General features: G+C 39.4%; 1 protein-coding gene across 2 annotated transcripts in view; it reads left to right on the top strand.

Annotated features, from left to right (window-relative positions):
• LOC125021174 (metabotropic glutamate receptor 4-like) overlaps positions 1-23,208 on the top strand; it is a 162,752-nt gene that overhangs the window by 127,739 nt on the left and 11,805 nt on the right. For both annotated transcript variants that reach the window (XM_047607133.1, XM_047607124.1), the window contains exons 4-7: positions 1,523-1,658; positions 4,690-4,844; positions 5,290-5,430; positions 17,673-17,873. In XM_047607133.1, coding sequence (XP_047463089.1) covers positions 1,523-1,658; positions 4,690-4,844; positions 5,290-5,430; positions 17,673-17,873 — 633 coding nt within the window. The remainder of the gene's footprint in view (positions 1-1,522; positions 1,659-4,689; positions 4,845-5,289; positions 5,431-17,672; positions 17,874-23,208) is intronic.

Genomic DNA, 23,208 nt, shown 5'->3' with positions numbered 1-23,208 from the left:
CTGGTTAGTTTTAACAAGTTAAAAAAAAAAAAAAAAAAAAAAAAAAAAAACGCTAAATTAGGGCTCGGTTTTGTCTGCGCTGATGAAAAAGAATGCCTGACTACAGACGGAAACGACAAACCCCCAACAACAAGGCTCGGGCCGCTACACGCGAAGAAGCGAATACATTCCTCCAGTGAAGGAACAGCTAATTCATTAACCAGCCAAGTGAACGTACCTAAAAGGCACAACTGTCGTCTTGTACTTGTGGCCTGCATGACCACAGGAAACCTACACACACAGCCTCGCTGAAAAACAACCCCAGTGGGACAGAGGAATGAGAAAGAAAGAAAAAAAAAAAAGAAAAGAAAAGGGAAACATCATTAAATTCATCCAAAAGTGGGCAATCAAAACAACAGCGCAGGCCACTTGTGTGAAGCCCCTCACTGACCGAACCGGAAGTGACTTTTTGTACCCACGAGCAAAGCGGCTCAGCATCATCGCTAATTTAATGGCGTCCCCTATTTTTTACTCATATTTCCAGTTTCACAACCTATTAGTATCTGAGCCGCGGCCAGGCTTTGTTTTATGGTGTGAGCCCGGCTGCCGTGAACTGGACTAGAGGGTATTATTCCTGCACTGATTGTTCACTGTGCAGGCTTTGTACTGGCTCACGAAAGGGAAAATCATTAGCATGCACCTACTCTCTGTGGCATTTTGGCCGGGCGACAAAGCTGTTATCGCGTATTGTTGCATTGGGAATTAAAAGGCCCGAGATTGTTGGTAACCAGGGGATGTCCTCTACTGACCTAAGGCTCGTGTTCAATAGCGTAACCTTTCTAAAAGGGTGAGGACACTCTTTAGACTAATCTGTGGAGAATTACCCTAGTCGTTTATTTATTGTGCTGGAGGGCGCCTTGCGTCATAAAGTAATCAATTTCACTAGTCAATACTGTGAGTTTACCAGCGAGCAGTAAACTAATTTAAAATGGAAATGTAGCTCTTATGTTTCATGTTTTATTTAACTGGCTGTCTTTCAAACATGAATCAATCCCCACGCTAAAAACCAGGATTTGGAAAAACTTAGAAAACATAGTAAACATTGCAATTAAAGTGTAGCGTAAATAAGAAATATGACTCGGAACGATTGGAACTAGTTTTTCAATTACAAAATTTATGTACTTCCAAATGCTACCAAATTTCCCTGGTCTCACTGGCAGGACCATAACCTGAATTGATGGGTAGCCATGTCTCCAAGTTGCCCCTTGTGGTCCGAGGAAAGATTTTTTTTTTTAATACCTTACATTCCTCATGCTGTGAAATACTGCACCTGTACGCGTTTAATAGCGCCTCTATCATAAAAAAAAGTCCGGAGTATTGAAAAAGATTTGTGTGAGTTAAAAGAAGAAAAAGGCCCAAAAACATTTCTGGGGAACCGAGATGTTACACAACGGAACGCTGAAATGACAGCATTAATGTGGAATAAACTTTAACTTATTAATTATTGTAATTCAGAAACTTTTCTCTTTTGTCTTCCAATTAGGTGGCCTGTGCATTTCCCAGTCAGTGAAAATACCACGTGAGCCCAGAGCTGGAGAGTTCGACAAGATTATTCGCAGGCTGAGTGAGAACCCCAACGCCCGAGTAGTCATTATCTTTGCCAACGAGGACGACATCAGGTGAGTGCAGTGAAATCCTGAGTGCCGTCAATTAACCCAATGATGATCCCGCTACATCACAGCCAGTGCTGGAAACTTTCTTCACAACATTTACTTGTCAGTTTAGTAAAAGCTTTTGATGATGTAAAGTCGTTTAATAGGTTTAAGTGAACATCTGAACTGTTAAATGTTGAGCAGCAATGTAGTGTTTCAGTAAACACTATATTGGCATTTTCTCGTTAATGATGATGTTGTGACAGGCACGTAAACACTAAACCTCTGCGGTCAATGTTACAGATATTTTATTTCAACTTACTGACATCTTTATTTACACATTTTGTAGGTTTGTAGTTTTCACACACAACTTTATTACATGTTGTAATGTTAATGCAGTAAGAATAGTAATTTGTTGATATATAGAATTTGTATCACATGAGGATTATAACTAGAGTTTCTAATATTTTGTCCAGTTCCCATGTCCTTGCCATTCCACTCATAGTATTACATCCAGACCTACTCTCCTGCCCCCACTGGCTTCATTGCACAAAGTAACGTTACATTTGTTTTTAGAGACATGACACATTAGTGGAAATTCATTAGGGTGAATAGCCTGAGCTAACTATGAATTAATTAGTTACAGGCTAAATCAACACACACAAAACACTGGTGCAGCTTCGTGTGGAAAAAAAAAAAAAATCCCATCACCCAGGTAGTAGGCCGGTCGTATTCTGAGAGGAAGTGGGCAGTGATTTGAGGCTGTTGATGACCGGAGCAGAAGTCCCACTGCTCATTGACTTAATCCGGTCCTGATAACGGGTAATAGTCTGGATATATAGTAATTACAGAAAGCCAGGGGGATTTCAGCACAGCTTGGTTGCTCTATCCTTGAACTCAGGCAGTGTGAGCCTGCAGCAGCTTAATAGAAACCCAAACCTGCCTACAGAGAAAGACACCATGTAAAGTGATAGAAATACAGAAACGCGTTACCTCATCTCAGAGTCGTACAGGAAATAATAGGTGTGGGTTAGTTTGTCATAATGTGACCGGGTGATGAGAAGATTATTTTACTTTTACAATGATACAATGAAAATATGATAATATAATATATGATAATTGAGGTTTTCAGGTGACGTTTAATGATTGAGTTTAAGCAGAAAACAACAATATATTTGCACCAACACTGGAAAAATTAAGGCGGCAGCGACATCAATGACGACGATAAATATGGTGATTTACGTAAAATATGTTGATGCGTTGCAATGATTACTAAATCAGCCAAATATCAAGAGCAGATTCATTAAACAGACCCAGACACTTGAGGGACACTTGTCATTGTTAATCCTGTATACAGGACAAATAACACAACCAGTAAGTCAGAACCGACAAAACCCTAGAAAGAGAAAGCAAAGCGGTCCAAGTCCATTTAATAAAACTGAAACTACATGTAGCAGAGCCGCTGACTGTTTGGACTACTACGCTGAATTTAGCCTGGTTGGTGGTCCGAGCCTGGGACTCGTCCTCGTGGCCTAATCAGTTGTGTTTGAGAAAAGAAGAGACTCAAGAGCAGATGCTAATTGCAATTTTCAGCATGGCAGCGCTGCCTTCCGATGTGTTCACACGTCGTAATCCGAAAATTACACAAAATTAAAAGACGTGAACTTCAATCAACGTTGCGCTCTGAGTGGGTGTCAGCAGCCTGCAGCGCTGATCCCAGACTCTGGGCTCTAACCTGCCGGCCAGTTTACATGTTCTCCTTGTTCTCCCTGCTGCGTTTCCTCTCGGCGTACACATGTATGTCTGCATGTACGGATGCTGACCCTCTACAGGATAATGACATAATGATGCATTTCCAATTACAATCAGCACAAGCCATTAAAGTTACATCGTAGCAGTGACTTTTTAATTCATACGAAAAAACAATAATATCAACTTTGTTGAACAGTATCATTTGAAATACTTATATTGTGTTTAAACACATACATTATTGTGTTTGATTAACCTTTATTGGGATAGGTTCTGTTATATTTTAGTAGTTAACTGACTGCTAATAAAATAGACTACATGAATTGTTATATGTATGTATATATTATCATAAAGTCTATTATGTACATACAACATAAATAAAAGGACCAGTTACTTCTCACAGTCATGAGGACTTAACGTGTGTAGGGACTGAATCCAGCCTGTCAAAGTCAAGGAAACAACACCTTTACTTCTCACTGTGTTATTTTCACATCAAACTCCTCAGCCCGACAAGTCATGTCTCCGTCTCCTGAAAGTGAGAAAATCTATTTCTCTCATTTTAATACATGGAGCACGTAATTTCATCTTAAGACTCATTTCACTAAATTTCTAGAGACCAGGCTCTGGGGAAAAAAAAAAAAAATCATTACTGATGAAGCATAAATCATTGAAGTCATAAAACTACAGTAAAGAGACGTAAAGTTGGATGAGTCACCGCTCACCCACGCGTTTTATAAAAGTAATTATTTTACACAATTCAAATTGTCTAAATCGTCAAAACCACAACCTGATGAGATGTGTCATGTAAAAGCTGATTGTCGTCCACAGCACAATATGCTCAATATTTATTTTGTCTGAGCATCCTTGGGGCAATATAACGTTTCACATGCCAGGTGGCTGTGTTTAAATTTTATGTTGCTGTGCTCAAGCTTTCGTGATGTAACTCTGACGCTAAGGCAGAGCTCGTTGGCAGTTTTTTTTTTTACGACTCCCAAACTTACGTCTATTGGCAAAAAGCCTGGACGAGTGTGGCACGGGGATCGTTCTGCAAGAGCCAAGAAGAACTCTGCTGCCCGGGGAACGGATTGAGATCCTGTGCTGGCTTCTCATTTCATTAATGTGCCTTTGAGCAATTTCGTCCAGACTCAAAATAGAATATTCTAGTCAGGTAACCACACGCGTGGCAGCCACACTCTGCCTTTAGGGCGCATGTAAACAGCAACATGAGTTCACTGGTAAAGTGTCACCATGAAATATTTCAGAAATTTTATGGTGGAATTATCTGTTGCTCTCTTTCTCCGTCCCAAAGGCGGCTCCTTCAAGCAGCTAAGAAGGCCAACCAAACGGGCCATTTCATCTGGGTGGGTTCAGACAGCTGGGGCTCCAAAATTGCACCAATACTGAACCAAGAAGAAATGGCAGAAGGTGCCGTTACCATCCTACCCAAACGTCAATCCATCAAAGGTATGCAGACTCACAGACCACTGCTTCACAATGATCACGGTTCCTCACCGTTTTCTTAAAAGCAAATTAAATAATGTGGATGTTTTGCTGCTTTAATGTGAGCTGTACAGTTAAATTCTATATTTAATATATAAATTATATTTAATGAAAGTGCTTCACTGCAGTCAGACTAAACATCAAGTGTCGTGTCACAGCTGTAGTTCACCTTGAGTAAATCAACGCTGTGTCATATCGAGTACATTTTGTTGTTTTACTATAAAACTATAATACCATCATGTTAACATGTTGTTACAGTGTAAATACAGTTGTGTTTTGGGCACATTGTAAGTACCTGCATGCAGGTATTGAAATGCTTTTTAAATTGACCTTAACTGGACACAGACACTGGAGTCCACTGAAATGTGAAAACATGAGAAAATAAAATCTTGTCATCTACTTCCTGTAGGATTCGATCGCTACTTCATCAGCCGAACACTTGAGAACAACAGAAGGAACATCTGGTTTGCAGAGTTTTGGGAGAATAACTTCCAATGTAAGCTGAGTCGGCACGCTGTCAAGAAAGGATCTGGCATCAAAAAGTGTACAAGTGAGTCTATATTTAATAGACGAGAAGGTCAACGTAGAGCACTCCGTGTGTGTGTGTGTGTGTGTGTGTGCGTGTGTAGATACATTAATTTGTCAGCCGGGATAAACCCAGTCCCACTCCTATAATTTAGGCAAAATGTAACAAATATGAGTGAATGGGATTCTCTAATTCTGTAAGACGACTGAATGTTTCCTTATAAACATTCGAGTGTTGGTTTGCTCAATTTGCAGTGTGCGACAATTGCAAAACTCCGCCACTGCATGTGCTGAAGATGTAATCAATAGTAAATCCAATCAGCATCTTAAGGAACAAGGTTCAGGTCATTAAAATCACAGGGCTCTCCAACACACTGCATCTCAAGCAGCTCAGACTGACTGATTTAAAGCTGGCACCCGTAATGTTTCCAGCTAATCAATTCTTCATGTAGCTGTCTATAGGCTGGAGTAGCATACACAATCTTTAAAAAATAAATAAATAAATAAAAAGAACCATGCAGGGCTGCTGAGAAACATCCTTCTATTCAGGCGTCGTGACTAAGGCGACTATTATTTCTTCTCATTAAATGAATCACTTGTTTTCTGAGTAGTTGATTAAACTTGTAAATGTAGCTCTAAATAATAGACAAAACTTCAAACATTTAACTCCCATTCAAACACTGTCACATAATGATATATTTTAACGTGATATCTACGAGTGAAGTTCAAACTTTTACCCCTTGATGATCTTCATCAAAAAGGTTAAGATTCTGTTTACGTTACGGCCTGAGAGTGAAACTGACGATCATCACCTAATAACAGATGTTTGGAACAACTAAAAACTATTTTTTTACATATTATTACATATATTATTACTACACAAAACTACCACAAACCCTTAATGTTCCAAAAATAAACATCAAATGATCAGATCTGAAAGAAAAGTATAGAAAAGAAAAGAAACAGATCAAAAAGCTTGATCAGCCTGTAGAAAAACAGCCCCTGTAACAAGCGGCAGCAAGCAAGGGCGGAATGGAGTCGTGCTCAGCTTTGAGTTCTGAATCCAACCTTAAAACCTGTCGACAAGTGACAGGAAGCAGCACTGCCAGTATCATGATTACTTTAAATTCCCTTAACAGAGAATTCAACCTGACGCAGTGAGATCCTCAGAAGTAGCAGTTGATGAGAGAGCAGTCAAATGCAGAGGAGAGAAATATCTCTTCTCTGCTAAGAAAACGCTCCATGTTCAACTCATATTGAACAATTACATTTTCATTGCTTGAGGGCCAGTGATGATTTGTCCCTCAAAGTTAAAAACAAACTTTAAACATAAAAGTTTTAACAAACAAACAAACAAACATTGCTTTCCCATAAAATTTCTGAGGAAGTATGAAGGCAAAAATGAGGGCACACAACATTTGCTTTAATACTCAAACTATTTCACATATGGGGATAAAGATTAAACCAGAATTTGAAGACCTTGTCGTTGTTTCAGTGGTCCCAACCCAATGAAATAATTACTACTATAATTCTTCAGCGCTCCAGTTTCCTTATTTTTGTATTTGGTAAAACGTTGAATTTCAAGCATAGCTCGATTTCGCTGTGACTGTAAACGCACTGATCGATGCACTTATGTTCAGACCTGGAGCATGAGACGCAGACATACATTACCATGCCTTCCCTGCATCAAATTAACAATAACAACTCAAACTAATGTGTACAATGCAGTTCAGAAAAGGTTATTTTACTGCATTTGGACGTGTGAGGAAAACTCCATCTGGTGTTATTGCCTCTGTTTTTACAATTATTCTTTCTTGGACAGTTTCCAAAATAACTTCCAGTGGCACTAAATAAAATGATGACTGTCAGCCTTTTTCAGGCTTAACAGTCCCTCTGTGTCTTATAGAAAAATGACTTAGTGGCTGCTTGGTGAAAAAAAAGTAGCTGCTGAAGACACACACGAAAAACAAATCTTAGTATTTTCTCCATCATTGCTGCTAATTTTACAAACCAGAAATGTGAATTATGCTAAGAAACCCAATAAACTTAATAATAAACTGGAAAGGAAATGTTTTTTTGTACAATATTTGTGGCAGCGGCGAGGCAGTCATTTGCACAGTTGACCTCCTGCTTCAAAGTATTTCACCTCCCTCTAACGTTCCAGACGATGAACAGGGCTGGCATCTTGTTTTGGCTCTCAAGGACGTAGTGGAGCTTGTTGTGTATCATATCTGCAGAATCAGCCAACAACACCAAAGACACCAAGAGCTTTTCTCAAAAAACTGCCTCCTCCCCCAAACATTATTATTTGTGGCATAGCCCCCTTATGATTAGTGTCTTTGGACCTCTTTTTTTATGAATGAATATTTGAGGCAAAACATCATTGGTGTTCTTTTAATATTTAAAAAAAAATGAAAGGACATTGCCTACCGTACAAACGTCTCTCCACCACAGCCGGATCTGAGACAGTCAATTAGCTTTGGCCTCACAGTAGAAGTTTCCAGCCCAGTGAAAACCATGCAGCTGAGACGGTGCAAACTTGTATAAAACACCGGGGTCATGGAGGAGTCGGCTGGAAGTCAAATATGTTGGATTTAAGTTTATGCCGCCTGTTTCCATCCGTACATCATGTGTTATTTCATTTACTGTCAGCTTGTAATGTGGGCACAGGTACTTTCTCTCATTGGCGCGGGCTGAAACTCCTTTAAAATCCCTGTATGCAGAAAGAGCCCTGGTGTAAACTGAAAATGAAAAACACCAAACAGGAGATGCACTGAAGGAGGGCAGCAAATAAACTGGATGAAGCTGAACCGTTTGGTGGAGACTTAATTGTCAGCGCTCAACAGCCGTGTGTATAATAGCAGAACAGAAACGCTGCAAACACACATTCAGGCGAACCCGCAATTGATTGTTGTATTCATCAGGTGTCATAGTGGAAGCTCTTGAGTCAAATTGCTGCTGCCCCTTGTCTTCTGTTGAGTAGCCTCCAGGGCACGGTACATTTTTACAGCCAGGAGGTACAATCTTTTCATTCAGAGCCTTTTGCAAGTACCATCACCACAGCCCCCATTGTTCCCATTGTAGGCACAGACATTTCTGGTTTCCACTTGTGGTGTTTCTTAGCTACTAATATCAAATAGTAGGGCAGGCTGTAACCCTTAGAATCCTGTTTGTCCTGTGACTTTATTTCTAAACAAATAAAAAACACTCTCTGGAGGAAAAAACCTGTAGAGGACTAGTCCTAACATGATAAGATGGGCATGTAATTATTCTATTAGTGGGATATCAGCGCTTTTAATCGCGCAGCACCAGTCGCTGGCAAGTGATTTATGTACCATAACAGCAGGGCAGCAGCAGGTCATCTTGCAGGACTGAGGCATTAAAGTGAATCTGACTTAGTGTGCGGGAGGGAAAACTACACAAAGAGCAGATGTATGATTCACATTCTATTGCTGCTCCCTTTCCCTGAGTCCTTGTATCTCTTGTCCCTGAGGACAAGGTTTATTTTGTAGTTTCAGAACTACATCGTCACCTCCAATCCGCAGGTCGTTTACCGCTGTATTCCCAAACTACGTCACAAACGTTACCAGGACTGTCCAGAACTAGAAACTTTGCCGCTGGAAATTCTCAGTAATATTTGAAAGAGAAATCACTGAAGTCACACAGCTGTTGGTAAAGCAGCCTTTTCATCTCAGTTTCTTAGCTGGCAACAAGTTATTTAACCGCAAATTATGTAAAAGAAAAAAAAACAAAAAAAACACACGCTCAACTCTCCCGCCTGACAGACACACAACTCCTCCACCAACCTGTTACACTGACTCACTTACGTATATGAATACATCTGTATAACTCTACTTTATTTTATTTTGTTTTACAGTGCTTATTCTACTGTTTTTCTATATTTGCACTAGCCAAGAGATACCGCCAAAATATTGTCATGACAATAAATGATTCTTGAATCTTGTATGTTTAATAGTGAAAGTAAGAGCATTTCCACATTTGAATGTGAAGGGAACTCGAGGGACAGAACAGCTGTGTAGCCTTAAGAAAACCACTAATCAATGAGGCTAACGGGGAAAAAAAAGACTTCAATTTACTAGGGAGCATAAATATTGGACTCTGGAGCAATGGAAGAAGGTCACGTGCTGAGTCCAGACTGACCCTGTTCCACAGTGATGGGGCATCAGGGTCAGATGAGAGGCAGATGAAGTGATGCCCCATCATTCCTAGTGTCTAGTGTACTGGTCTGTGGGGGCAGTGCTATGATCTGGGGTTGCTGAAGTTACTCAGGTCTAGGTTCAACAACATTATGTTCAAAGAATGAGGTCAGCTGACTACCTGAATATACCGAATGATCAGATTATTCCATCGATGGATTTTTTTCTTCCCTGATGGTACAGACATATTCCAAGATGATAATGTCAGGATTCATGGGGCTCAAATTGTTAAAGAGTGGTTCAGGGAGCATGAGGCATCATTTTCATACATGGATCGACCACCACAGAGTCCAGACCTGAACCCCACTGAGGATATTTGGAATGTGCTGGAGAAGGTTTTGTACAGTGGTCAGAGTTCATTCTCTTCAGAACAAGACCTTTTCAAGAAAAAATAATGCAACATTGGACATAATCTGACGGCATTGCAGAAACTCATCTAACAATGTCACAGTGAATGCGAATGCAAAGCTAAAGGTGGTGCGACTATTTTTTTTGGCCCTGCAGTGGAAATAACACTGTGTAAAATACTGAAGGTTTAACTGCAGAGTCCAGGCAATAAAAATACTGCATCCTTAAATAAATGATCCATGATGTGTTAAAAAAAAAAAACCTGAGCTGCTTTGTTTTGCAGGGTGCAGCGAGCTGGTCCTAAATATGATTGTGTTGCGGAATAAATAAAACAAATAAGGTTATATTATTGTGTTCTTACACAACCATGTGTGACAGCGTATCGCACAAACACATTTAAAGAAAAATAGAAAATGTTTTTTTTTTTTGGACAAAGCAAGTTGCTATCGATTGCAGGTCATGTACGCTTACAAGATCCATTCATTACTTGCTTGCTTTAATGTTTTTGGTATTTTTATTCTTCTTCAGATATTCATATTCAAAGTATGACAGTCATTAAGGCCACAAAGCATCAAGATGTGCTGTGTCTACTACTAAACAGAAGGATTATTAGGAAACAGTCATTTCAATGATACTATTCAACCTGACTGTACTTCTCTAATAAGAGCAAATATACATTAAACACACAAAGTTACGCTTTCAAATCTAAATGTTAGGACGTTTGAAGAAGTTAACTTTTTATAGTATTTTAAAATTAAGAACTGCACTAGCCAGTTTTTCAAAAGATAACACTATTATGGACCCAGGCCCATTCTTTTTTATCAGTGACATAAATACAGCCTAGCTTTGATTCTGACTGGAAAATAAATTAGGATCTGAGGAACTCCCAGTCACACGAACTAATTAGATCTGGTAGATTCATAGAAAATTCAATCAGAAGTTCACCGTGTCTCCAATTCAAATGTGAAACGATAGCCGAGTAGAATTCAGCAGTTTTCAACTTTCCTATCTGATCTGCTCACCATCACCGTACTGTTAACGGTCACAGTATTTCACGCTGGTGAACCATAAAATGTGATCCTGTTTTGCAGAGCAGAATGAACAAGAAATGGTTGCTGTAAGGCCTGAACTTGTGAGAGGAGACAAATTAGCGGTAATAGAACGACACTGCACAATATCAGCGCATGGCACATCTTTACTGATCTGTAATGAGCGCGGCTGACACGTCAATCAGAGTTACTTTGGGGTGAACAGAAACTCTCGCCCTCAAAACTTCTCGTTACATGGAAGCGTGAAGGAGATAGTTCACTGCCTTACGTGTCCAGCACATTTTTCATTTTATCTTTTTAAAAAAAAAGCAGCTTTTTAATCTTTGCATCCTCATATACGAGTAGTAATTGTGGCAATTTGCCAAATGTCTGGCGATTTAATGCAGCATTTACACAAATTGAATTATTCTATCTGACTGTGCTGATGACAAACGCGTGAGCTTCTGCAGGTGGGATGCTTCTTGTTGACGTCACTCTGCTGCTTTGCATCCCTGAAGACATGAACAATCAAGGCCACAAGATGCAAACACACACCTCCCTGATTGTTGGAATTCCACACCCACTGAAAACATGAAGGACACCACTGAGTAGTGCTCAACAGCTGTATGTTTCTCTAGAGACACAATGCAAATGTCAAGGTTTGCTCCAGTGTCTTTCTTTTCCTGTTCTGGAACGATTATCATTGAGCCTCCATGGGCTCTAACAATGCGGCGATAACGCATTTAGGAACCATCATATTTCATTGTGTTTCTACACCGAGGTATTTCCTACAACTCTTTATTTTCAAAGGCAGCTGGAACTAGAAAAGCTCATTTGATATCTGAATCCAGCAGCTGAAGCACAGAGTTCACTTCTGACCGACCGTGTCTTTGGTAACAACGATGACAAGCCCTGTCAGACACTGCAATCTATTTTTATCTTGTTAGGAGACATTGGCCAATCTTTTAATAAGAAAGTGGGAGGGGTCTGTAATGGTTGTCAACTGAGGTCTGTCAAACTGTTCACTAAGGCCACATTGGGAGATCATTTTAGACACTAGGAAACTTTAAACATTCATATGAATCCTGGGCAGAAATAAACACAAACCACAGAAAGAGGAAGGATGGATGGATGGATGGATGGATGGATGGATGGATGGATGGATGGATGGATGGATGGATGGCTATAGCTGCCCCCTTCCTGTTTGCTTATTTTGTTTCATTTCATCAAACTAATTTAAACATTAGTTAAAGGTGTGGATATTTTTTCCCTTTATAATAAAAATCTTGCGTTATCGGTGACTTATGTGTGTGACAAACATGCAAAAACATAAGAAATCAGAAAGGGGGGAAACACTTTTTCACACCACTGTATATATTACAAGGCAGATTATTATCAGCCATGTTTTACACGTAACCGAACCACAACACAACAAGTCTTCTAAATCTGCAGGCGGTGGGAACATCCACAGGCTAACAAGCTAACCAGCTACAAAAGCTCCGAAGTTTTCCGTCTCACTCCGGTACATAAACAAATCTGACAACCCCTAAAGCTCCGAAGTGGTCTGCTCGGTGCGTTCCTGCAGTCCGGTGTGCACAGGCAGTGTCAAAGGCAGTCAGTCTGAATGAGATCACAATCAGCCAAGTCAAATCGAATACACAGTCAACATACACAGCCAAGTGTAGCAACGCTTAAAGCATATGATTAATAAGGGTGACCTGTTACATAAGACCTTGTTGATGTATTCATTCAAGAGCGTTCAAAGTTATAATATTATTAAAATATGTATAAATTAAGTATTTATAATCAATCCATTCTGCACTTTATTTTGCAGGCGGTTTATGCTAGAAGCTCGTAGATGTTTTCTACGAAATCACTTTCTCCCTCTGTTTTCTGCAAGTAACAAACAACGATTTGTTTTTCTGGACTGAGACAAAACACGTGTAACCAAAAGCTCCAAGAAGAGCTTGAATCGATCCTATAGACACAAACACAGCAATGAAGCTGCCTCCTGCATAGATGTAGTACAGTACATAATGACTTTGGTGGTGATTATTCAGCTGTGAAATGTTACCTTCTGTAAATTATTCTGGACATGCTGTAGTGTGACGTGCTGGATAAAATAAACTACATTCAGTAAGAAAGGACCATCCAGTGTGCTCTGTCATCTAGGCACATTAGTTGGACAGATGGCACATCATTTCCAACGACATAAAAAAAGAAATCGCAGAGTGCACAAGTAATAGCGTTAGATTTTTTTTTAGGTTCTTTTACCTGACATGAAAGGGAGGCACAAAAAAAAAAAAAAACCCAATTTACCTCCATTCAAAGGAAGAGCACACAGTACGACCCGAGGCCTTCTGGATCATCGTGTTCTTTCTCAAGCTCTATTTCTTCAAGTTTTGTGGAAAGAAGTTCATGGCAGACAATGAAAATTAGACACCTGTAAAAAGTATGTTTGAATTTGAATAAAAGATCTAATTTAGATACTTATTATTACATTGAAAATGTTAATTTATTCAGTGAGTATCCTTCCCCAACTATTAAATATTCTACAACAACTCTATTAGCCCACACATCTCCCAGGAGAGGAGTGTTAATGAGAAAACAACTGACTGGTAAAAAAAAAAAAAAAAAAACACCCCTCCACTTGTAAATTATCATCTTCAGCCCCACCTCACTCGTTCCAAACCTGAAATCTTGGGTCCTACATGATAATTTCTTTCACAATTAATAATTTCTTTTACGCCTATAAAACACATCGGCCCCTGGCAAAAGTCACATAAGGACATAGTAACTTAAAATGGCTTATGACTTTATTTCTAATCATTCAGTCTTTACAATAAATGGTTGATTTTAATGTTAATGCTTTCACATTATTTGTGTACGCAACAAGACTTTTATCCAAGCACAATCTGACCTTTCTGTGCTAATTAAATGATAAAAAGCAATGAATGATACGAGTTTATTTTGGTGTCATAAGCATTATCTAGATGCCTTTCATGTGAACCATGAGGTTAGAACTGTGACAAAGGATTATCAGAACAGATGGCTTCATTTTGATTGGTCAAAAGCCAAAGACTATTGTTTGTCCGGTCTGTACTACTTATGAAAACTGAAGCATTAGAGAATGTGGAAACTTTATATTTTAATTAATAAAAAAAAGCAGTTGTAGTCAGGGTTCAAAGAGCGACAAAGACGTTAAAATGAGAACAGATGAAGAAAAAGAGGCAAACTTTCTACGACAGCTTTCGGTAGATCGGGCAGTAACGTGCATTCCTTTCTTTATGAGGGTGACACATGAAAGCTATTTAATTTATAAAGTGACGGCTGGTGGAGAACAGCAGGTAAGCTTTTGGCAGAAGTTTGTCTTGAAACTAAACAATGATCTTTTTATAGACCTAACCAAGGTGTTTAGTCACTAAAGTTAACCAGGCAGCAATAAACAAAAACAAAAGCTAGAATTCATATAATAATAAAATGTAATTGTAAAAGTATATCTGAAAAAACAGAGGTCTAACACAGAAACAATAACCAGTCTCGTAGCCAGTTGACCACTCCACATTTTTAATGTCTGGGGTTGATCGCCAATTGACTTATTGTTTTTTTCAATCATTTTTCATTCATCTCCAGATGTAGCCATGTTTCTTTGATTACTATTATTTTAAGATCCAATCCAAAACAAAATCAACTTAAAGCAGTGTGGCGCATGTTTAGAGCACATTTCCATTGAGATTGGAGTGAGAACGTTTGTTTAGAGCAGATAAACTTCAGTCTGGCGTCTCGGCACCACGCCAGTGTGATTTCATTTTGGAGGCTTGTTTCAATTGTTAGGGAGAAACAAACAAACTAAAAGAAAATGATGAAAACAACTGGACAATGCAACTGGATAGTACTACAACCAATGTGAGCTATTGTGTTGTAAACTAAATCAGTTCAACTATTTGGTTTTTACTCTTCCATCCATGCCTTCGTATCTCCCCTCATAAAGCCGGGCCAAACTTTTATATTGATCCAGCAGATCTTCACCGGGGCATGATCAGTTCTCAGTGGGGCGGCTCTACACCAACGACCCCACCCTACAAATGTTTTGCACAGAGGAAAGTTTGGGCTAACCTCCAGACTAGACCAACTTATCAAGTATCCAACATTATTTAGACAATCAAATGTCATGCTTTGACCAACCAAAGAAAAAAAAAAAAGAAGATATTTTTATGCATAAAATCACCTTTTTTTGTAAACAGTCATGAGAATTTGAGAATTTATAGCTTGTTGTTCGAGTACTTTTAAATGTGTTTGTGTCTGAATGGAAGGAGAATTTAAACTTTCAGAGCTTCATCACTCATGTCGAAACTTCTGCAGGAGCACAACAAAAAAAAGAAAAAACAGAGACAAACAAAAGCCACTCTTTTCAAAATGAAATGTCTCCGCTGAGATAGGAAACCGGCTGCCACAGAGATCGTACAAGGCCTGCGAACAAAACACGATTCCACTTTGTTAACTGCTCCACGTAGTTTTTTTGTGTTTGCCGACCGTGACGCACTGTTTACATTGTCTTGCGCCGCGCTCGTCTCGTCACAAATGAGACAAAGGAGCTTTTGTTGAACGACAAAACACGGAGGTTAAGCTTAATTGAAAGAAAGAACTTCATCAACTTGCTCCCTTGTTGACTGCGAGCAGATCATGTAAATTATATATTTGTGCATAATTATTAACAAATGTCAGAGCAAAAACAACCCGTGGGTAATTAGGAAACCGTTTGCAAAAACACATGGGTCCAATTTTGAGCAGGGCAAAATTACCACACCAAGCTGAGTGATTATGGTCACTCTAGCTACTTTTGCACATTATGTGTTATTGGCATGAACTCTTAAAGGCTTTTTTTTTTTTTTTTTTTTTTTTAAAGGCACAGATGAAAAAAGTTGCTGTAATACAAATCACTCAATTTTCAAATATGTTTTCTTCTCTGAGAAGAAGCCGAGTACAGATCAAAACCAGGGCCTTTAATTATTCTAATAAAGCATTAACCTTCAAACACACGGACGCTGACCATCTACGGAAGCAGATGCAAATGAGCTCTGTGTTGACTTGAATAGGCTCCTAAGGCACCGTCACAAAGAATGAACTTGTCGTGTCAAACGTCATCTGCGCTTTCCACAATCTCTCGTCTTCGTCCATCATATTCACCGGGATCCTTTCAAATGTCGACTGACTCTCAAAAACACATCTCTCTCACGTTCAGGGCCATTACCTTGCAGACAATTAATTTCATGTTAAAGGAGTCAGAAAGTAACCCCGGTGCTTTCAGAGAGCAACAGGAACGTGACTCGTCACTATAAGGGAAGAATAACAGCGTTCAAGTGGGTTTTAAATAAAACATACTGCCTGTGTTCACCCTGTACCTGTAGCACAAAACTACGTGTTGGAACAAAGTGTAAGAGCCGTAAGAGCTTGTCCTGTTCCTGTTCTGTCAAATCTCTCACCATTTTGTTACGCTGAGCTTTAAACATTAAAGTCAAAAGAGAAACTCGGATGGAGGTTTCGAGGGCATATTTAGCTGCATTTGCAAGGAAATTAAAGGTTATTTTCATCTGTATTTACTATAACGACATAACAAGGACACATTACACAAGGGAAATTACATGCAATTAGCTACGGGCCATTTATACTTACAGTTCTTCTTCTAGTTTTTACAAATCCTAATTTGCAAACAAGCCATTCTGGTGCAGCTTGAAAATAGCTAGTACGACATTGGTTTATAAAATGGATCAAGCTGGTAATCGGCGCCTTTCTTGGCCATTAACGTATTTTCGAAGCTTTGGAACAACCCCCGCATTGATTAATACACACCTGTCACAACTAATTACATTAAAAGTGAAAAATGATTGGGCCTGTCTCGCTGTGTCTTCCACTCCTCCTCTGCCACTCTATCATACTCTGCGCTCGTGATTAATAGATGTGAAGGGGCACGTGACGTGGCGTGGATAAACACAGAGATCATGCGAACAGAAGCTAAGAGTGAGAGGAGCTGATTCCCCGGCGTATTAATCCACATCTCAAACGTGTGTTTGTTTAAAGCCCATTTGTAATTAGCGCTGTTGAATGACGCCGCGAAGTCTATTTGAATACATGAACCCAAAGAGTTGTTCAGAATGATGTGGAGTGGTGGAATCGGTGATCGACGGACCGTAACGAGAAAGGCTGCACAAGTGAGCGTTTTAGTTCTGGTGGAGAGATATTCGGTGATTGATGTCCTGAAGAAATAGCATACAATTACCGGTTAACAGGAACAATTCAATGCCAGACTCCACATAAATTAAACGTTGGAAAGAAGGATCGTGTCACAATCAAGTAATCAGGCCTGGTGAAAGGTTATCATTTTCTTGATTTTACACACGCTAGCAATCATTATTTAGCTCTTACATTTTCCTCAGGTTTTTGAGCCGCTTCTTTGTTACAAGTATTGTTCCATTCATATTAAATCTGGTCATTATTGTCAAGACTTCAGTGACTCAGCCACCACAACCCGGCACGGAAACACATATAAAACATATAAGTTAATGTTAATTAGTGATACTTAGCTAATTCATGAAGTAGTAGTGATATTAGTATAAACCCATGAAAGCAGCCCCGTGTATAACATCGTAAATGTCTTTTTAAATGTTCTCTTTCAGATCACGAGCGGATCGGCAAAGATTCATCGTACGAGCAGGAGGGGAAGGTGCAGTTTGTGATCGATGCTGTGTACGCCATGGCTCACGCTCTACACAACATGCACAAAGACCTCTGCCCCGGGAAAGTTGGTCTCTGCTCCAGGATGGAGACCATCAATGGAACACTGCTGCTCAAGTATATCCGCAATGTCAACTTCACAGGTGTGTGTGTGATGCTACTTCCACCTCTGCGCTGCAGGGAAACACACTGCACACGAAGCACATGGTGTTATCACCAGTTAATGCTGCATTACATTTGAAAACAAGCAAAACTGATAAGTTCAGGAAATATTTGTGCCATCAAAGGCATCTAATGTAAAAGTAGCGTAAGTATTCTGTGACAGACAATACGTGACAGTTGTATCATTCTGATGCATTTGTCTTGAGGCACCTATAGTGAATTTGACGTCCTATTTTTGGGTACGCCAACATGCTCATGCAGAGTCTTTGTCAGTATGCAGTGGTCTCCAATTATCAGGATACTGAATGTAATTTATTCCCAGCAAGCATAAGAGGCAGAGATCTGTAGGAGGGCTGACAATCACCCGAAGAACAGCATGTTTTATCATAGTTGGTGATGCACAGGAATTGTGCTTTGTGTGATTTCCTGCCTTATCTTGTCAGCGCTGAATTACCCACGCAAGAGATCTGCCTGAATGGAAGTGCACTGGCTGCTGAGTTACAATTGTTCGCAGATGAGAGTGGGAGTTAACAGATAGCACAACAGAAACAGAGATCACAAGTTTCACAGAGGTTGTCCTATTATCCTATTTAAATTCAGGTTTTTAGTGGTACTGTCAAACAGAGCATGCAGCTATCAGCGGAGACACACTCGAGACGGGATGTGTAAGTTAAACACACGTAGAAATGCAATTATTTTTTAAACTATTTCCCTTATTTGGAAATTCACTCGGTTTGTTAGCACTGCAGTGTGTACACACCTCTCAATTGACTTGTCAAAATCTGAATAGTTAGGGTGTAGAACACATGGACTAAAATGTTGTAGTTAAATGCACAATCGCTGTCTATCACCAGTGAACAAAAGACAAAAATGACAAAAACGCAAGAAAAAAATGACTACAATTAGATGAACAACCTTGACGTAACAAGGAACCAAAGTTCTGTTTATTCTCTTGTTCGACAACTTAAGCTCATCCCGCATTGATCATTCTTGATCAGATAGAGGTGGGTGTCTGTTTCACATTTGTAGCTCTTCAGTCCTGGTATTGTTACCGGAACCTCCCGCGGGTGTACTTTTTTTTTTTTTTTTTTTGTCTTGGCCTTATGGGAAAGTGTGTTTCTTAAAGGTTGCCAAAAACATCAGTTTTAGTATCCAGAATTTCTGCTTCACTTTGTCTCATTAACCAGTTATAATTCTACATGGACAAACACAGTTGGTTGCATTTGTTGGTTATTTTTTTTAAACGCTGTTGCAATACGTGCATAAAATTCTTATATTTTACATAATATATCAAAAACTTATTATTCCCAATTACTGGCTTTAGAAATGATTATCAACCTGTAAGATCAAAGAGGACGGACACAACAAGTAGAGTTCTCTAATTAGAATCTACACAATTTACACTCCGATACTGTAAAAATGCAATTAAGTATAATGTAGTAACAAGTAACAAGATGTGCTTCAACAACTAATTACAGACCTACATGTACAAAAACTGTACACATATAGTCAGCAAGTGTACGGATATAACCTGCTGACTTGTGAAGATACAATAAAAATGTATTCAAAATGAGCTCCAGCTTAGGTTAGCATTAGTGGTTATAACAGCTTAAGTTAATTATACGACAGATGAGTAGAGGGTCATGCAATCAAGAAGAATGCAAGATGAGTGGTTTGACACCACTTCAAACCTGCTTCACTCTCACGGATGATTATAGAGTAACAGATACATTTATTTCTAAGACAATTACAGAGTAGGATCTTTGGGCAAAGGGCAGTTATTTCCCAGCCAAGTACGTGACGGGAATAATTCACAGTTTAAATTAGGATGATAAAGGAACGGATGGAAAAGAAAACACTTCAGAGTCCAGCTGCCGGTATACCTGGCTGCAGATTGTCCGGGCAGCCCAGAGAACACACCTGTCAGTTCGCAGGAGGGAGGCGAGAGACGATGTCCTGCACCAGGAAGTCACACCCTTACTTTTTAAAAATAAACCTTAACAAGCCTCTCCTGGTGAACGTTGTCACTGTCAAGTTAAGCAGGTAGTGACTCCAGAGACTGTTGTCCCAAAAAAAAAAAAAAAAAAATGACAGTCTATTATTTGCTAGAAACCCTCTCACAAGGAATGCTTGCAGTCACCGTCATGACTCTCGTCTGTGAGGAACAAAGGCAGAATTAGGACAAACTTTTGCTCCTTATTTCCTATCAAGAACCAGCAGCTTCTTTTAACAATAGTCTTTCTTAATCTAAAACGTATAGTCATTTTTAAACACACAAGGATCCCCGTTCCAATAAAAATTCCTAAATTCAGCTGCTAAACTGTAAGACCTAAAGAAACAACATCGGCCATTATGCCATACAATACATCTCGAAATCCTGCGCACCAGGCAAGAGTGAGTTTTGAAAATTAAGTTTTCTCTTCAGCTTCATCTGAAGGGGACGTGTGAGCAGAAAGGAAGAAAAGAAAAACTGAAAGATATGGAGCCAAAGATTGATGTTGCACAAGAAAGTTTTCTCTATTCCAAGTTGGGTTTTATATCACAGCACAGAACATGTAACGTACCTCAGTAATAATTAGCACCATTGCTAATGGCAGCCATTATGAAAACTGGACCAAGAAATCTGAAAGACAGTTGACATCCTGAAAATTCAGCCGATCATCAGATAAAAACATTATATCACGGATATTAAACTTCAACTAGCAACATCAAGGACAAATTCACACCCTGTCCTAAAATTATTAGGGCGTAATTGTGATGTTCAATTGGTTGAAGCACATTTTACCCACGGTTTTTACGAGCACGTTTTCCAGCTGATAAAGATGACAAACCATTTTATTTATTTCATCTACATGTTGACCTACAACCCGTGATAACTGTGAGTGTAGGCAGCCAATGTATGAATAGCTAAATTAAAAGCAAAATTGAAGACTAACCTGAGGCATTTAATTCCTCGCAAGTGGCTAGATTTATAAACGAGTTATAAAGGATACAGAAACAAGAATAGGAATTGAGTGTGGGTGGATGTTTTTTGTAATAATGTAGTTAGCATAACCTTTATTGCGAGGGATAAGAAAGTTTAACTCGGCACTGGTGCACGTAGCATTTAATTTTCATCCCTAATGGATGCTGAATGGAAACTCTGCAGCTCTCAGCGCTGTTTTACTGTAGGCCGCATCTTCAAAGTCAACGCTAAGTTCACCTGTTCCTCAGTGTGCTTATTACTATGTAAGCAGGTCAGTCCTCATTTGTGTGAAAGTAAAAAGAAGAAAAACAAATTGCGTGGGTTGCTATCCTTAAGTCATATTTGTTTAGCGCTGTGAGAATTGATCTCTTCTCTAGATCTATACGCTTTAATTCAAAGCGCAGTTTAACAGGCGTGAGCTATAGAATTAAGTTCTTTATGAATCATTTTATTCATGGCGTTATATTACTGGAAGACTTGTCAGCACTGAAGCCATTGGGTTTTCAACGAGCGTGGCCAGAAAATCAATGTTACACATTACCGGAATACTGCATTGCTTGCTTCGCTTTTAAGAGTCGTTCGCAAACAGGAACGAGGAATTTAAAAGGTCTGTAGGAAAATAACAGGGGTGTCCATATGATCCCAGTGTATTCTGGGAATTGTCTATAGGCATCCCTGCTGACTAAATGAAAGAGGAAACCCAAGCACTAAAGATACCGTAGAAGTGGATACTTATCGATGCACGGTATTAAGACTGAAATCACTACAAGACTGAAGGAAACGGCTGTTACTGTTACTTTAAGGAATAACTCCTCACTCAGTGGTAGTATTTTTCCTGAGGACATCTTGTTTTACAAAGCAACTCTGCAAGACATAAACCTGAGAGTAAAGAGGTGTTAAACATGCTGTGATTAAAGGTTGGCTGTTACTTCAGGGTTTCAACGCAGTCATTTAATGCTGCCTGATTTATTACTAATGTTTTCTTGAGGTCGGTCTCAAGATCATATATCACTATATGGTACAGTAAGCTGCTCTGACATTACTAATAGCCATTAAGCACTGTTAAAGGTTATGCCGTGGATATGTCTTGGCCCTGTGAGCTACAACTTTTGAAAACAACCTATAAAAAGAATTCAAATGAATACGCATAATATACACTCACTGGCCACTTTCTGCTTGTTAACACAAATAGCTAAATCAGCCAATCACATGGCTGCAATTCAATGCACTTATTCTGTTGCCTGGTCTGACAAGCAGCTATTTCAGCTGCAACATTCGGATGGCAGGGTCAGAACTTGGCGTAAGCATAATGGATGGACTGTGTGCGCTTGATGGGGCCCAGAGGGAGCGTGTCATGGGGGGTGCTTTGTATGACCTGGTTTCATACTGACCACAGTACGTCTGTGCCCGGCTTAAAGAATCTTCGGGCGGACGCGGTCCTTGGCGTCTACATCCCTCCCTCAGTGACAAGGACAAGGAAACACCTTGCGACACGATCCATGCCACTGTTGCTATGCAACTGGCCAAACAACCTAATCACCTTGGACACTGTTTTGCCAACTACTTTCTTTAAATTGCTAATTCTATGATGTTTTTGATTACACTGTTTATTTTATTTTGCTAGATAATAGTTATTTTTATTTTACTTTAACCTTTTTTTTTCATCTTTCTTGTGGTTTTTAAGAGTGTTTACTTTTATGTGCAAGAAGCTACCGTGACAAAGTAATTTCCCTCGTGGATCATTAGAGTCTGTCTAAGTATAGGTCTAAGTCTTTGGGATGTGGTGGAACAGGAGATTCGCATCATAGATGTGAAAGAAATCTGCAGTGATGCTATCGTGTCAATATGGAGCAAAATCTCTGAGGAATGTTTCCAACAACTTGTTGAAAGTATGCCACAAAGAATCAAGGCAGTTCTGAAGGCAAAAGGGGATCCAACCTTTTACTAGCAATGTGTACCTAATAAAGTGGCTGGTGAGTGTACATCTGATTTGAAGCTGCACATACAGTACGTCCTGTGGTAGTGCACAGAGAAGTGTTAATTTAGCTCTGAAAACATTTATATTAAGTCTTCCATTTGCCAAAGAGAAATGAGATGGTTATTAAACAAGCTATTTGCTTGTATTTTTCTGGCTGCGCTTGAAAACTGTGGTGTCTTTTTTCAAGTTAAGAGGTGAAACTAATCGATTCAGGCAATCAAATTAGTAGGAACGTACATCCCACTCAATTCCTTCTCTTGCTGAGATGGGCAAGAAAATCTTCATAATTGCAATGACTGCCTCCTGTTGTCTTGACATGCCCTCTGGTTAATGCACCAGGATGATACTAATGCAATTAAATCCTATGGGTTTT

This window comes from Mugil cephalus, chromosome 1, assembly GCF_022458985.1.
Source record: "Mugil cephalus isolate CIBA_MC_2020 chromosome 1, CIBA_Mcephalus_1.1, whole genome shotgun sequence".
In the NCBI taxonomy this organism is placed as follows: Eukaryota; Metazoa; Chordata; class Actinopteri; order Mugiliformes; family Mugilidae; genus Mugil; species Mugil cephalus.
Note: the sequence above shows the minus strand (reverse complement) of the source record. Positions and strands in the feature narration are given on the sequence as shown.